The sequence below is a fragment of the Anser anser genome (genome assembly GCF_964211835.1).
Source record: "Anser anser genome assembly, chromosome: 19".
Classification (NCBI taxonomy): domain Eukaryota; kingdom Metazoa; phylum Chordata; class Aves; order Anseriformes; family Anatidae; genus Anser; species Anser anser.
Window position 1 is genome coordinate 3,572,887 of NC_139740.1, and position 17,313 is coordinate 3,590,199.

Here is a 17,313-nt window from a genome sequence, read left to right on the forward strand (position 1 = left end):
GCCTGCTCTGCAACTGGCGCTGAAGAGTTAGAACAACAGGAGAATGGAGAATTACAGTTATTCTACCTCTCTGAATAGCACGAGGCTGCAAAATCAGGGATACTAATAACCTGTTTTTAAACATCCTCTGGGTTTTTTTGGTGGATGGTAGCTCAGGGGACTTTACAGTGGATGTTCAGCTCATTTCAAACCTGTGTTTCCTGATGGAGGCTTATCAGTCTACAGGCAGCGTGTTGGCAGTCCCAGCTGGGTTTCTGTCCTGGAAAAGCACATCGCATGGCTGTGGGGAGGAGAGTCCCATAGATGCCCCAGGGCGACTGTTAAAACTAGCTAAATTTTGCATCCAGTATTTCACAGATATCGTTTTAACAGCAACTTTCTATTCCTTCCCCTGCCTGCTTCTCCCCAGGGCAGAATGCTGAAATACCCACTGTTTTATGGGGACTTGCCCAGTATCATACAGGAGATCAGTAACAGAAGGGGAAGCTAAGCACATCTTGCAAATCCTGAACCAGTGTCAAAAGCAAAAGCATCATCCCAACTCTTGCAAAATTTCAGATGCTCCAAAATCTCCATGCGTAGAAAGACGTAGTGGGGAAAGCCGAGACAGCAGATGTTTCCAGGGCAGTGCGGCAGAAATGCAGCAGGGCTGAAGGGGCCTGGTCCCTCTCCGGTGTTTTTGTGTAGTGGTACAATTCTGCTTCTCCAGAACGCTATAGCTTGAAAAGAGGCCAGAAGACAACAACTAAGTATTAACAGACTGACATGATTTATGAGGAAAGGCTTTAGTATGCATGCTTTGACTAACCATGACCACAGATGTAGACGGATGTTGTGTCCTTGTCTGTTGGAAGAAGCAGGCACCAAGAATCAATCAAGTGGTCTGTTTAGTCACAGGCACGTATTTCTCTTTTTCAAATTGATCCATCCATTTAATCTCAGACATACCAAGAGTGATCAACACAGAGGATGAATTATTTGGGTGAGTAAAAAGGAGTGATGAGAAGAAGTGGAGAAAATGAAAAATTAGGCTTAAGAATAGGAAAAAGAGTAAGATCGTTATACTGTGGAATATATTTTAAGGACCAGTCCCCCTTTGGTAGACTCAGACAAGATTACATTCTCCATCACTGATGAATTTCTCGAGATTAACATATTTTCTTTCCCTCTTGTTTTGCAGCTTGTGGACTACAGAGTGGAGTTCAGCAAGTGGTGGGTGGCAGAATTCAAGACTATTAAGTTTCCCTCTCAGGGAACAGTCTTCGACTTTTACGTTGATCCCGAAACAAAGAAGTTTGAGCCTTGGTCTAAACTGATTCCCCAGTTTGAATTTGATCCAGAAATGCCATTACAGGTTTGTGAGCCGTGTGTGGCTTTGTCAGGGAGGAATTAATGCATTTTAGTGATTGTAAGCGGGCGTTCTGATGAAGTATGATGAAAGGTCAAGCATTTCTTAATAAGGATGGCTTTCTGCATGAGGTACAACTAAATTATCCAGTTTCCTTTGCTGTGCTTCGGCTGTGAAGAGTAGTGTTCCACTGGCCTTTCAGTTATGACCAATGTACATCAGGGGCAGGCTCAGATCCACCTCGATGACCCAGGAGCGGGCGCCAGGGTGCAGGCAGAGGGGTGGATTTGGCCAAGGAGTGTGGCCCACAGAAAGAAGTGGGATGTGACACAACGTAGTGACAAAGCCCCCAGCACGCCATGTCGTCATTCTGTGCCAACCTGAAAATAGGGATGTTTTTAATGGTTGGGCCGAAAAAAGAGAGTTTCTGCAGGTAGGAAATTGTGTTTGCCAGCTACGCTTTTCCTTCCTTTTAGAAGTGCCAATGGGAACAGATGACTTGAAAAAAATTGTTACCATTTTAGCAAAATGTCTGTTTGTGGGGAGATCCAGATGCTGCTGCCAGCATCCAGCTGTCAAGGTTTCATCTCTGCAGACAGTTTAATTGTAACGGCTGGCAGCAGCTTATCATTCCCCTTCCCAGTGAGATCTAGAAGCAGGGGTCTCCTCACCCATTCCTGGCTTTCCCAATTTTTCTTCTCCCCAGAACATGGCTGTGGGATTGTGGCAGTGAAGGGAATCACTCACTTTCTTGTTATTCCCCTCTCAGGCTTGCCTGGTGCCCACTACTGAGACGGTCCGGCTGCGGTACTTCATGGACAGGCTCCTGGAGCGCCAGCGCCCCGTGATGCTGGTGGGCAATGCGGGCACGGGGAAGTCTGTGCTGGTGGGGGACAAGCTCTCCTCTCTGGACACGGATGCGTACGTGGTAAAGAAGGTCCCGTTCAACTACTACACCACCTCTGCCATGCTGCAAGGTGAGGCAACGGCTGGGACATGGGATTTCTGCCTGGCAGGGCACCCAATTCCCGGGATTCCAGTGGGGTTTGAAGTGGGGCACTCACTGTGGCGCTTGAAGAGGAACCCGTAGGTGTGCTGCCTGTGTGGTTTGTGTGCTCTCTGCTGACGGTGTGAAACCCTGAGCTCACTGGCCCCTGTTTTTGTGGGAGATGATGCTTTCGAACATGCGGATTTGAATTCTGAACGCCAATGACTGGTTCAGGGTTGTGCCAAAGTGTGTGCTTAAATCTGCTGCTATTTCGCAAAGCACACAGCTCATACTTGACTTGAGGTGTGTCTTTAAGGTGCTTGAATTTAAGCCTATGCAGAATAGGGTGAGATTCTTGGCTAGGATCCAAACTATCCTCAGGGTGCGATGATAGGAATTGCATCCCAATTAGCAGAGAGGATGGTGCTAATGGAGACGTGCAAGGCTGTAAGCCAGGGCTGCTGGCTTCTGGTGCTGTCTCACCTTTTAGCCAGTCTCATAGCCCTGAGCAGGGACATGGCAGTAGCCTCCCTTTTCTCCTATCTGGTCCCCTCTTTTCTTTTCTCCCGATCTGGGGTCTCCATGAAATGCCCTTGAGTTGGTAAATGGGTTATGCTGTCTATCTGTCCACCTGACTGCCTCTGTGGGGGAATGTGTGCTCATTTATTGCTGTACGGATGGTGCGAGCGTGTGCAGGTGCTGAGATTTATACAGACAGACCTGGCAGTGCGTCCCTATTTACTGTGGCCATGAGCTATGGTCTGAGACGGGCACTTTCGTCCTCTGTAGAGAGGAGCAAGTCATCTTGCTTGGGGATGAAGACATGGCTATGAGATTAGCATTGGGAAGCATGATTTATGCTGCTCGGCGTGCTTCCCTACTGCTCATTTTTTAGAGTTAATTTGTTCTATTTTTGTGCAGTTTGTCAGTTGGCTGCTTTTTTTTTTTTTTCCCCCCAGCAGGCACCTCTTTAAATTTGTAAAAACATGGATACAAAGCAGTTTTGTTGTTTTTTTTTTTCTCCTCTTTAAAAAAGGTAAACCTTAAAGCCAACAATTTCTTAGACAAGGCGCCTGTTGGTGCAGAGATTTATGAGTAGCAGAGTGTGGGTCTTTTAGGGACAGCGCAGGTACATGCTTCAAACCATCCTTATGGGCCCCGTGGCTTACAAAACAGCCGTGTCCATAGGGACAAATGGAGCCAGACATCCCCTCTGCTATGGACTGGGGCCAGCGTGGGGGATTTTTTGGTGTGTTTTGACCAAAAGCCACTCTGTTGCATTTGTTGTTCTCCTGAAGTTTGCTACTCTCAGCTCTTTTACCTGGACTTGGTCTACTCCTCCAACTGCTTTTTGCGGTCTTGGACCTCCGCTCCCCCTGGAGATGCAGCCCCATCTTCCATGCACCCTTCCTCCCTTGCTTCTGGGATTCCGATCCTTTCCGTTCCAGATCTGCCTGGAGAAAATTGCAAGAAACATCCCCCCCCAGTTAACAGGCAGCAGGCAGGAGGAATTACACTTGCAAAGCCCCGTTTGCAGTGACTGTTTCTTTCAGGTGCTAATTTGAGTATGTCAGGATCTCCGAGGAAGAGACGCGGACCCTTTGTTATTATTGTGAGATATGGCTTCGAATTAAAATGCAACTTTCACGAACACGTCACTTGATCCACAGTAATTACATTTCAGTGTGATGAATCTCCTGCATACTTGTTTAACCTCAAAAAGGGCTGATTTTATATGTTAATTAAGGACTAATTAAATTTAAATTAAATGCTTATTTGAAACACTTAATTTAACTTGCTACCAGAAATCTCAAATATTATGGTTTTATTGAAGGGGGAGAGATACTCCACTGAGGCAAGATTCATCATTTTTCTTAACACAATTCATTCCTTTGTGCAGCAACTGTCTGTGACAAGAAATCAGCTGAATTTTGAGTAGTGGGAAAGAAAAGCTCTCTGAAACGCACTGAAGCAGTAAAAAAAAAAAAAATAAGTGGTGATTTAAAATATATATAATTCATGGTCTGAAAAAACAGAATATAAATCTCCCTTAATAACTTCTGCACATGATTAAATACACAGCTTTAACAAGGAGAGTTTTATAAAAAAGTTCCCAGTCCCATTTACATTTGCAGGTCTTGTCTAATTACAAAAAATGCTACTTACCGTGCTGCTATGTGTCTGTTGACAACCCTGTGTAAATGAAACAAATTCTGCCTCCATCTTTGGAAGAGCAATGAGCCCCCAAGACTGAAGATGCTCTTGAAGTCAGCTCATGGGAGAAAATCCATCCCATCTGAACAGAAGATAACTTCTTCTGTTTGTTTTTCCACTTACTCAGTCAGTAAAGGTTGCTTAGGCTGGAATCAATAGCTATGAAACATTCTGTGCAGGAATACCGGTTGATTTTTATTAAATATCAGCCTGGTGTTGTAAATATTCATTATGTTTTATAATCTACAACATATAAGCTCAGCCTCCTGCTAAAACAAAGTAATATCTTCCAAAACTTTAAAACAAGAAACTTTTCTTTGCATCCTTTTCCTTGCTCGTGCATGACCCTACTGACAACTGGGTGGTATTTTGGCAGCTCATGTTGGAAATTAGTCTTGTCAAATTATCTGGAGATTCGGGCGTTTTGGGGGGGGGGGGGGCGGGCGGGCGGGCATCAGGGAACTTGTGTGTACATGGTTAATAAAATTAACATATTATTTTATTTGTCCTGATGATATCCAGGAATTTGCCCCCCAAATCACGGATTCCTTTTGCCTAAATGAGGGAAAATGCATCTACCTTCACAAAACCAGTGGCATGATATAGGTCAGAATAAGCCCAGACAGTAAGATTTAGTTTAAAAAATGATGCAGAAGGGATTCTGAGGCTCAGTCTTGCTTTTGTTTGGTCTGAAGTAGATCCCTTTTGCAGCAGACTATTAGCTTGCCATATTTAGTTTGAAATAAGGAATATAACTTTCTGGTTTGGGTCTATTTGGACCAAAAAGCCTGCCCTGTGCAGGGCTCCCAGCCACTCTCCAGATGCAGCTCGGGGGCAGCCACTGTCCTGCTGGTGAACAGCATCCTGTGCCAAGACCAACTGTTCCTCCCAAAAAAGCAGCAACCAGCTCTCCTTGGGCCAGCTGCGGGGGGCCCGGCGCTTTCCCCTGTGCTGTGAGAGCAGTCCTGCCCGTCCTGTGCACCGCGCGGCTCCTCGGGGCTGATGCAGCTGCACGCAGCACAACGTGGAGCTGGGGTGGGAAGCCTTTTTTTTGTTGTGCTGACATGAGCCCGCTGTTGGTTTAACTTTGCATCTCTGCCTCCATACAGGTGTGCTTGAGAAGCCTCTGGATAAAAAGGCTGGCAGAAATTATGGCCCTCCGGGTACAAAGAAGCTCATCTATTTCATCGATGACATGAACATGCCAGAAGTGGATGCTTACGGGACGGTGCAGCCCCATACACTCATCAGGCAGCACCTGGACTATGGTCACTGGTAGGAGGCTGCTTGGGCTGCATCATGCAAGACCTTTTTGTTCAGTTCCAGCCTTCGGGATGAAGTTGAAGTGCAGTTCTCCCTTCCTGGCCTGCTTTTGCCGTTGCATCTTTCTGGGGTTGGAGGCTGATGGGCACGCACTTAGGGCATTTCCTCTTCCCCACCAAAGCAACTCACTTGCTCCCAGCCTGGTTGAGAGGTGCTTTGCTCTGCTCCTGACATGCTCTGGGGCTGTGGTCTTGATGCAGAGCCTGCAAGAGGAGTACGATGCTGTGCTTCGGTGCCCTGCAACGCTGAGATCAGGGGAAGGCGGTGGATCTGGCCTCTGCTGGGATGCAGCCTCCCTGCTGAGCCCCTGCTGTGCACGCCTGATGTTTTCAGGCAGGCAGCAGCAAACAAGTGTTTTCTAGGCAGAAGTAATTTGAAGAAAAAGAAGTAATGGTGCTTGGGAAGGAGATGGGTGCAATTTACATGGTAGCTGGTAGCGCTGTGAGGGACAGGAATATTCTCATCTCCCTACATGGGGAATACCAGGCAGGGAGGCGCAGCAGCATCCAGCTTCTTAGACATGCGTGCACCTGAGCTTGGCCAAAAGCTTCCGTGGTATGAAGACAGGCAGAAATTCAGGACTTCCTGGGTATAGAGACAGGCAGAAGTTTGGGGCCATGGGTGTGGGTGAAGCAGGAGTGGGGCAGAGAGACATTTCTGCTGGTTGCACAGGTCAGAGTGCTGGTGGCACACAGGATGCAGTGTGGCCCATCCTGGGCACGTCAGGGTTTTCAGCCCACGCTCTTAGCAGCGCCCATAGGATGTCACACACTTGCGGGCTTTGCTCAGAGCTTCTTATCCGCTAATAAATATTAGCTACAGGTTGTTGAAGCTGAAAGATTTCCAGCAAGAGAGCAGGACTCCTGTGTGCCCCAGGACAAGCCTGGACACTGCCTTGGCAAGGTGCAGGGTTGGATCTCCAGCTTCATTGCGGCACTGAAGCCAATCCAGACTTCAGCGGTCACCCAGCTGCTGCTTTTGTTTTGCCCAAAGGTACGACAGGACCAAGCTGTCGCTGAAGGAGATCACAAATGTGCAGTATGTATCGTGCATGAACCCGACTGCTGGCAGCTTCACTATCAACCCACGTCTGCAGGTAAAGCCCTGTTCAGGGTCAGGCAAGTTGCTGATTTTATTTCAGAGTGGGTTATTTAAGCGTGAAGCCAGAGGAAAACCAGTGGCAGGTGCTGCTTTTGTTTTATCAGTAGAAATTGCATGTTTCAGTGGGGAGACCATAAATCATAGTGGTAAGAGAGCAGACTTGCTCCCTTTTTGTCTTGTTTGTTTTTCCTCATGTTCTGCTGCTCCACCAGAGGAAGCAGTCACAGGTTGCCTGCCAGCTTAGCACCTACTTTCGGGACAGTGTTCTGGTTCATACAGATTTTGCCTTCATTAGCTAGTATTTACCTCTGGAGCAGAGCTCATTAAATCCTTTTGGTTTCTAAAATTTCTGATGGAGCTGGCAGTATATTCTCATTAAAAAGAAAAGAAAAAAATGGAAAAAAAGATACACGACCAAGCGTATTGATTTTTGGGAGCTGAGAGACTTGACCTTATTGATAATATTCAGTGCTGAAGTTATTTAACCCTCTCTCTGAGGCAGGAGGTGTCAGTGGCAGCCTGTGGCAGGGGGCAGAGCCCGATGGAGGCAGCCTGGCTGTGCCCTGTGCCTGCAGATGAAACACCGAGTGGTTCCTGTGGACCCCTGTGGGGCACAAGCAGCAAGCAGAGGGGCAGTGCCCTTTCCAGCAGTATCACAGTTTTTTGGAGAAACTTCATGACCAGAGTCAGCCCAAGCCATTTTTCTTTTTAGCTGCTCTATGGTGTTAATAGGAAGCATCCCATGGCTGGAAATGGGCACCTCCTCTGGAGAATGAGTCCCACATCAATAAGGGATATTCTGGGAGATGGCACCTTCCAACAGGCAGCGTGGCTGTGCCAACCTGTTTTGGGAGGGGAGAGGTTTTCTGGGATGCCAAGTGCGACCGCAGCCTTAGTGCCAGGGAAGAGGTCAGGGGCTGTATTTGGTAGATCAGATGAAGCCAGGAAAGTCAAGGCTCAGGGAAGCAGGCTCAGAGTGAGGAGGTGAATCCAAATGGGCTGCTAAATATAACCACTTTTACTGCTAGGTTTGTAGGGCTGTAACACAAGTTCAGGTTAAGTCTATTGAATTTGAAGCACTGAAACACAGTGTTTGAGAAGTGACTAGGCTCCACTGGCAGATGGTGAGACCATCAGATGGACTGAACTTCTCACCTACTGGCCGTGAAATGCAGTTGAAAATCTCTCATTCAGAGAGCAAGAAAGAAGTCACTTGCCAGTTTTCATCTGCTGCAAAACTGGAAATGGCCTTGTTCTGGGTGGACAGGAAGTCCCCGAGTGTCTTTTGACGGAGAGGTGATTGCCCAGCTCTCTGACTTTTCCATCTCTTACTTTCTTTTCCTCAGCGTCACTTCTGTGTCTTCGCCCTCTCCATCCCCGGGCAGGATGCCTTGTCCAGGATCTACAGCACCATCTTAATGCAGCACCTGACGAGCGGGAATTTCTCAGGGGCTGTGCAAAAGTCAGCTCAGCAGCTGATCTCTCTGGCCCTGGGCCTGCACCAGAGAGTAGCTGCTACTTTTCTGCCAACAGCTATCAAGTTCCACTACATTTTCAACCTGAGAGACTTCTCCAATATCTTCCAAGTAAGTGCAGTTGTCACTGGAGTTGGGCTTGCCTTTGTAAGCCTCAGTTCTACTTGTGGGGGCATTAATGGCCCTGCCCCGCTACAGAAAGTGTTTTTATTGCACTGAAGCAGGTGGAGGATATTTAGTGGGCTACTGACTATGCAGACGGGGGAACAGTAACTATCTCAGCTGCCCTGGCTGGGGCCGGTACCGTATGTGAGTCTGTACTGGCACATCCTTATGTTTTCTCAATGTTCAGGTACTCAGCACATGCATGATGGATGACATTTAAAGAGATGATAAATAACTCAGTTGAAAGTCAACTGTCAGTTACTGAAACTGAATTACCACCAGCGCCAGTTCTCCACCAAGGAGAAGTTTCCAATCTCAGTTGTTTGGCTTCAGAACTGTTTTCTTCTAACAGTGATAGATTTTTTTTTTCTCTGAAATCTCATACTTTGAAGCAGTGTGAAGGCTCAAAGAGCCTTTTGGAGCCTAAGGTTGATTAATAAAGCTGGAGAAAGTTGTCAGCAGCAAAATGAAGAGGTTCGAATCATCCCAACCTGTTGTACAACCCCAGTTTGTAATTTATTCTGTCCTTGTTAATGTTTGTTTTACAAAGTAGGTAATGAAGGCTCAGTGCCTTCTGATCTGGTCTGTTAGGCAGGAGTTGCACAATGACAAGCAAAGGAAATCTAAGAACAGGAACTTGAAAAAGTTAATAACTCTATTGTATGAAGGAGGAATCAGACCTGTCACTCTTGCTCAGCTAAACATCACCAGCCTATGGCTTTGGGTGTGGGTCATTTTAAATCCTGGCTTCTAGTTAACCTATGCTTTGAGAAGCAGAGAGAGAGAAAAGAAGCATTTAGATGGGAAAATTTAATTTTAACTGTGGTCTGTTTGAAAGGTGTTAAAGTTGTGGGATATTTGAAAACATCCTGTCACGTCTAGATGCCAGGACTCTGGGGTAGGGGCAGTGATAGGAGCTTAGATGGCTTTTAGTTTCTCACATAGCTGCTGGAGGAGGGGAATCTGGCTTCTTGGTTTTGTAATATTTATTTAGATGGTAGTTCTGTTTTTCTTGAAGTCCTTCATTATGGTATTTGCTCTTGATATTTTCTTACCTTAAGTATTTTAAAGTTTTTGAGAACTACTGATTTCCTGCTTAGCTCTGCTGGAACACAGTTTTATTCCTGAAACTGAGTGTGAAAGAAGCTCTGGACTCTGGCCCCAATACCAACCCCTGAGGAACACTACTGGTAGTTGGCCTCCAGTTAGACTTAACAACATTGACCTTTGAGCCAGTTCTCCACCCGCCTTGCTGTCTACCCATCTGGTCTGTGTTCTCATAGGATCCTTGATGTGATGACATCTGAAAACAAAATAAAAACCCACCACCAATAAAGAAAAACAGGGTCATCTGAGTTTCCTTACCCTTTGGGAAGAGAGAGAATCAGTGAATGTAAAGTTTGTAGGTCAGTGTGTAATGCCTTTTTCAAATTCCTTTTAATCCCAGACAAACAATCAAACACGGAATGTGTAATAGCTGCATATATAAAAGGCGTTTGGGGATTGCTGTTATACCAGCTATGCTGTAATTATACACACAGCCGATGATAACTGTTAAAGGCACAAAACATATGCAAATTGCAGCTCTGGAGGAGTCAACCCTTGGAACGTGCTGCCTCTATACTGTGTTATTGAAGGTTCTGCACAGGTCGTTAGCAACGGCTCCATTTACAGTCTGTCCAATGTCTCTGTCATTATCATACCATATTAGATATTAATACAGTACCTAAACATTTAAGTAGGGCCTTGCAAGCCCAGCTTGCCTGACAAAACTTCCTGACAGCTCTTATGACAAGGAGTCCTGTGCTAATTGTCTCATTACAAAATGCTTAAAGAACCTGTACCTTAATTGTTGCAGCTAATGAAGAATGAATGAGTTTGAACCTAGTATGCATTTCAGTGTTACACAAAAAAAAAAGGAAGACTACCCAAAAGCAACAGTCAGCAGTAATTCCTTCTGACAGACAGATACAGGAACTTGTTGCTTTCATGTTTGCCCTTCTTCACCCACCACCATCTGGCCTGCTCTGATCAGGCTGATGTCTGCTTTCCTCAGTACAAGGGTTCAGCTGTAGGTGACTCTAGAAGGTGTTCACTCCAAATGACAGCAGAATATCAGACAGAATATCAGCCTGGTCTGGCTAGGCAAATAAAATTTGGTGAAACCAAAGGGAAAAGAGCTGCCTATAAACCCAGGGGTTGAAGGCTTGGCTGGGAGTGGTGGGTTGACTTCACCAAGCAAAGTTCACATTTGTCCTGACTAAGCTGAAATGACCATTTCTGAGGTGGAATTCCTCTTTGCCTGGCTAGTCAGCAGAGGGAAATGGGCATTTCTGTGTGGTGTTCAAGCTCGACTCATCCTGGGAGAAACGAGCGGAAGAGCTCAGAGGAACTCTGTTTCTGAAGTACCCTCTTCATCAGTGGTGAAAGGAGTCTGAGGTGACTGTCCTGCTGTCAGACATTGACACTGTGCAGATCTAAGGAGGGAACTGGCTCCAGATTGAGACACTCAGCTTCAGAGCTGTGAGGATAACTAAGTTCATCCCAGGCTGGGGAATGCAGCCCAGTTCCCCCAGCCAGGGGCACAGGTGTGGTTTCACTTGATTGCCCCAGTGTGGGTATCTGGTGTGCTTTCTGAAATGTCAGGTCATCCCATCTGGGTTCTGGGGTGTCTTCCTGTGTTGTATCTGCCAAGCCCATGTGGATGTCTTGCCCAAACTGTTGAGGGTGAGACTGGAAATCACTGTACAGGGTGAAGGGCATAGAGGCTAGAGTGGGATTAGGTGCAGTCAGCAGGAATGGCAGCCCTGGCTCCTTGTCCTTGGACTAAATCTTGTGCTGTTGCTGATGTTATTGTTGAAGGGGCAAAGCTGCCTTTCAGTCCTTTCTAACCTGATGAGTCTTTGGATTCATCATCATTATCTGTTGCTTTCCCTCTGTAGCAGGTCCCGGTTGTGGTTGAAGCTTTGTCTTGCCTTTCTGTGGTGCCTTTTCTTGCCTCTGGGTCCCACCTTGCACTGCAGAGTTAAATTGATTGGTACGCTTGAGGCAATTTACCCTTGATTAAAGAAGACAGGTCTATGCAGTGACAGAGTGGTGGATTATGCTTTTTAAAAATATATTCCCTGCTGGCTCACACCAGAGGAAGCCTTGTTGCTGTCTTTTTTTATGTCTGAAAGGGTTACCATGGTATTATGCTCTAAATTATATCTGTCATCTCTGTTAAATAATCATAGACTCAGCAGGGTTGTATTTTGCTTTTTATTCCCATTTATAACAAGATTTCCAGGAGCATGTCATGTTAAGATTCACGGCACTTGAGAAGAGACGGCATCTCCCAACCTGGCAGCACGATGACAGTGGTGGTGGCTCCAGCGTGCCTTGCTCCTCTGCGCGGGCCCTAGCGGCTGGCAGACTTTGCTCTCCTCGGCACGAGGGAGGGATCTTCATACGTACCCATAGCTGAATTTGCTGAAGCTTTGGGCTCACAAGCGCCAAAAGGCACCTTACACATGGTCTGCTGGTGCATGCTGTGGTAGCCAGAGAGAGGAGACAGCAGATGCTGCGAGACCAGCGCAGGGTTGGTGGTGGCACCTTCATGTTGTTCCTCAGGCTGGCACAGCTGTGGGCCTGACTTAGCTTTGGGCTTGGTCAGGATCTGGTCATCTGGGCCCACATTTGCGACGCTGAAAATGTTGCTTTGCCGACCTATCTGAGATGCTCATTTGTCTATCGGTGTGCTCTGAGCTGGTCGGGTTTCAGAGCTTCCCTCCGCTTCTGTCTTGCCCTCTGTCATTTCTATTCCTAGGAGAGATCCAGACTCCAGCGGGTGCTTAGGGGTTGCTCCATCAAATGCAGCATCACAGTATGAGGTGCAAATGGGGTGGTTAGGGTTTGTCAGTCCTCCCTGGTTAACATGCTTAGAAATTGGTATGGTACCTTTAAATAGGACTCTGGATTGATGGCTAACATCCTCTTTAATGCTGTGTTCGTCACTGTTTTTGTGTCAGAGTTGTGACACGACAGTGCTGAGGCTGCCCCAGGAGCCCCAAGAGTAACGGCAGGAAGGGAGGCGGGCAGGGTGCTTAGCCCAGCAGTGCAGGATGGCTGGAAAGGGGTAACTGTGCTGCACAAGTTGTTGTTATTTTAAATGGTATTGAGGTTGCAAAGGGAAAAAGTAATTTAATTTTTATTTATTTATTTATTTATTTATTTTACCTTTTCGTACCTGAGAGAACTTGTGCTTTGTCACCTTCTGATCCGTGGAGCGTGTTAGCTCTCTCTTCACACTCACCTCTGTGCTTTCCCTGCCTCCAGCTCCAAGCCCAGTGGGCAGAGGCTGAGCTGCACTTCCCGGTGCTTCTCTCCCCTCTCTTGGTTGCGGGTTGCTACATTAGCAGCAATTCACCGTGCTGGCAGGGAGCATTACAGGATGCAAAGCGGAAGAAGTGCAAAGAATTAACTTCTTGGCAAGCCCCGTGTCCAGACTTCGTGTTACATTTATTTGCACCCTGATTTCTGGACAGCTGTTGTAGTTTTCTGGGTTTTGCAAGAATGGCTCAAATGTCTCTGGTGCTGATATTTTTATTTTTATTTTTTAAATCAAACATTCAGGTTCCCTATGCATGTGGGTTTTATTGTGTCCTAAATAGGAATATGCAAACAAATGCTTTGACTTACCCAGGGTTGTCCTGTACGTGCAGAGCCCTCTTCTGCTTCTGTTTAGGTTGTCTACGTGCAATCTGTTTCCATGTAAAGATGAAGCATGCATACCTCTGAGAGCAAGGAAGGCTTCTGAAGTTTTGGGTAAACTGATGGTTGTGGGGGGTTACAGCTTGAGGGGTGGCTGGGGGGTGAATGTCCTAGATGGTATCTGGAGACCATTCCTGGATGGAAGGTGGTGATAACACTGGGTTTGAGATGAGCATGTATGCTTGCACTCATTAGTGGAGCCGCAGTGGGTATTGTCCTGCCCCAGCCCTGGGTGGCCAACTGCCCAGAAGAGCTGATGTTGTGAAGCGTGAGCTGACCGATGCTCGTCACTGCTTGCAGAGCTCTGGTGGGTAGCAGAAATAGCTGAACGCTTCCCTCAACGCAGCCACGATGGGCGCAGAGCACACCAGGGACAGGACATGTTCCCTGGCAGGCTGACGGGATCACGGGTGATGTTTGCTCTTCTTTTCGTGGAGATTGTGGAAGGAGACGAGTCACCGGTGGGGGTCAGGCCCTGCCCTGCAGAGCCGTGCCAGCCTGTCTCCTCAGCTGCGGTGGGCACGGTGACGCCTGACAGAAACATGGCAGATGAGTCGTGCTGGGATCATTAGCATATTTCCTGTTTCCGTGCCAAATGCGCATCATCTCCCAGGGTGATTATTAAGATTGTGAGGAGCCTGTCATTCTGGATTACCGCATAATAAATCCTGATGGGATCGGTCTCGGCTGGAGGGTGGAGGGTGGCTCTTACCCTGCAGCCCGTCCCTGCGCTCCTCTGCAAGGTGCTGGGCGAGCCCTTAGACCCTGATGGCACAGTTGGTCCTCTGAGCAAAGGCCTGTTCTGCTGTTTTGCTGTCTTCTTTCGGATGTTGGGATATTTGGTATGGTAGCCTAGAGAAGTCTCCACTTGGCGGAAGGAACTTCCTAACCGCTTTCTGGCCGTTCTGTTCAGGAGCGGGAACTGAAAGGTTTGGCTGAGGACTCAGCGGCCAGATGGGTAAAATTTACATTGGCATGGCAAAGAGCAGTTATCCTTTCTTACGCCGTGTTGGCACCACATCCAACACAAACACGGTGACCCACTACCACGCATCCGCCGTGGCCCGGCTGTAGGCTCTGTGGCACGTGGGGGAGGCTCAGCCTTGTGCGCAGAGCATCCCCATCGCGGTTTGGGGTTGCAGCTGGTCATGCTGCTGGAAGAGACTGGCAGCACTGGTTTCCAAAGTGAGGAAAGGGGAGATGTTTGGCTATTAAGTTAATAAATTCATTAAAGATTAGTGAACTGTGGGTTTTCTCCCCTCTTAAGTAGCCTTATGTGTGCTAGCATAAAGACCACAACATCTTTTGTGGCTTGAAGTGTCTTTAGAGAGACTGAGTGGTTTTAATCTTAATTTTAATCAGTTTAGGACCTGAGAGGTTACACCTTAGCCCTTTCTCTTGTCGAGTTGTCAGCTGTTCTATCACTCATTTTGTTTCTGAAATAAATAAAATAACAATTTGGCAGCTGTAATGACAAATATGAAACCCAAATGATTTGAGCCATGGGCCAGTGGGAACGAGAGAGAATGCTTTACATTGCTTCTAATGCATTTTATATTTTATGTATAAATAATTAGATGTTAGAAATAAAAGCTGTCTATTTAATTCATGCCGTTGAAAGCCTTGTGTGCTGTTAATAGGCTTAGTTATAGGAGACACCTCTTTGAAATATAATTCTTTTATGCATTTTAATAGAGTTCATGGTAAACATACTGTGATAAGCAGACAGCAACTAATATTTCCTGTAGGCAGAATGCACCTAATTAAAATTAATTGATTTTTAAAAAATCATCACCACTGACATTTCTGAATGAATTTTTCCTCTTGAAAAAGCACCCATAGCATGGTGTGGGGGTGCAGAGGGACCCACGTCTGGGCTGGCAGCTGGCTCTCCATCCTTGCTGATGCTGAGATCAGGATCACCAACACAGCCAGGCTGCACTGAGCATCCTGTTCTGGATTATTAAAATGAATATAACCAATATAAACCGCTTTGGGAAATTTCGGGTAATAAAGTTCACATTCTCTAGGGGCTGTTGAGTAGGGGCTTATTCAGAAGTTCGATGGCAGTTTGCTGTAATAGCTCTGCGTTTGTAGTTCTGCAACCCCGTTCTACTGTGGTAGCCTGGATGCTGGGGTTGGTCCCTTATGTTTTGGGGGGGTTCCGTTTGTTTTGTTTTGTTTCTTTTTGACTATTTCTGCTCCCCACAGGGCCTTCTGTTCTCTACCCCGGAATGTCTGAAGCAACCCCAAGACCTAGTGAAGCTCTACCTGCATGAGTCAAACCGGGTGTACCGGGATAAGATGGTTGAAGAAAAGGATTATGGTACCTTTGATAAAATCCAGCTGGAGGTGGTGAAGAAATTCTATGATGTAAGTGTTGAGGTTTGTGACTCTGATAATAACATAACACGCTCACAGTCAAGGTCCCTGGGAGAACAGAGCTTGACTCGAGGCCTGCCCAGGTCTCACTTGCCTGGAGGGCAATGCTCTTGATGGGAGCCCAGGAGCAAACTTTCTACACCATATGCTGGACTGCTGATGTTGTGATATAAGTAAATGATGCATTCCATAAGGGTGTTGGGAAGAGAACATTTGGACTCTGTGAATTAATTTAATTGCTTTATTTAAGTGCTTTGAGTCTCTCATGACAAAAGCAGGAGAAGGGTCAGATTCCCTTTCTCTCAACAAGAGCAAAATGGGTATGCAGGCCTCCGTGCTTTTCCTCTCTCCAAAATAACCTTTCAAATGAAAGCTCTAGACCTGCTTTACATCAGGCTGGTGCAGCAGTGCTGCTATAGGAATTACACAGGTATTACTGAAGTGATAAGTAGTGCAGACAGTTCTTTTTCCTCCAGATGTTATCATCGTCCACGCACAGCGTAATGTTATGGCTATTGCTGCAGGCCTTTTCACGTGGCCACATTCTCTTATGGCAATGGGTTGCATTTTTATGCCTCACAAAAGGTTGTGAGCAAAGGATGTCAATATCAGGGCTTTTTTCTTTCCTCCCATTTCCCTCTTGCTTCTCTTCCACCTCTTCCAATGCGCAGGTACAACTATAAAGGTATTTTCTGGAGCACTGATACTTTACTTGGAAAGATGGCATAGAGCTACAGATTTTTTTCCGGTGCTTATTTATATATGCGTATATATGTTTCTTTGACAGGACATTGAGGAGATTTTAGAGCAGACAAAGCAAATGAATGTTTATTGCCATTTTGCTAAAGGCATTGGCGAACCCAGCTATAGGCCTGTTCCAACCTGGGAAGAGCTGAACCAGATCCTTGTGGAAGCCATGGACAACTACAATGAAGTCAATGCTGCCATGAACCTGGTGCTATTTGAGGATGCCATGTGCCATGTGTAAGGGGATTTTCTGGCTTTATAATCTCATCATAGCATTTATATGCATAGATTGCTTCCATAGAGTTGTAGGCACCTACAGTAGTTATAGCTGATGGAGCTGGAGGTGTGCAGAAGCTTCAGCTCCCCACGTGACATGTCCTGCACAAGTACTGCACTACTTCTCTAGCTGGCGTTTGGAGGGCACTTCTGAAACCGTGAGGGTGACTGGGGCTGTGAGATGCAGGTATTGCATGCTGGTGGTTATTTTAGACATATACGAATAGGTTTTATTGCATAGCAGGACCCCCCTCATCTGAACGTGGACCCCAAACATTTTGTGTAAAGAAACCTGTGGAGAGTTGCATCAGATCCTTGAATTTTGTTCTCGGTCATTTGCACATCTGTGTAATGTACTATTTCCTTCTCCTTTCTTTTCCTTATTGCAAAGATGGCCAGGCCTTCATCTTAAATGATTTCTGTCCAGTAGGACTTGGCAGGTGGAATAAGAATTGGACACAGTCCAAATTGCCACCAAACTATTTTTTCATCAGCCGTGTCCTTTATATAGGTCTCAGCGGAGATCAGGATTGATTGCTGAC

The 17,313-nt window shown here is 46.5% G+C and overlaps 1 protein-coding gene across 6 annotated transcripts in view; it reads left to right on the forward strand.

The window, feature by feature from the left end:
* DNAH9 (dynein axonemal heavy chain 9) overlaps positions 1 to 17,313 on the forward strand; it is a 220,124-nt gene that overhangs the window by 64,495 nt on the left and 138,316 nt on the right. For all 6 annotated transcript variants that reach the window (XM_083804841.1, XM_083804842.1, XM_083804844.1 and 3 more), the window contains 7 exons: positions 1,181 to 1,354; positions 2,118 to 2,325; positions 5,660 to 5,825; positions 6,867 to 6,969; positions 8,321 to 8,560; positions 15,578 to 15,739; positions 16,536 to 16,732. In XM_083804841.1, the coding sequence (XP_083660967.1) occupies positions 1,181 to 1,354; positions 2,118 to 2,325; positions 5,660 to 5,825; positions 6,867 to 6,969; positions 8,321 to 8,560; positions 15,578 to 15,739; positions 16,536 to 16,732 (1,250 nt within the window). The remainder of the gene's footprint in view (positions 1 to 1,180; positions 1,355 to 2,117; positions 2,326 to 5,659; positions 5,826 to 6,866; positions 6,970 to 8,320; positions 8,561 to 15,577; positions 15,740 to 16,535; positions 16,733 to 17,313) is intronic.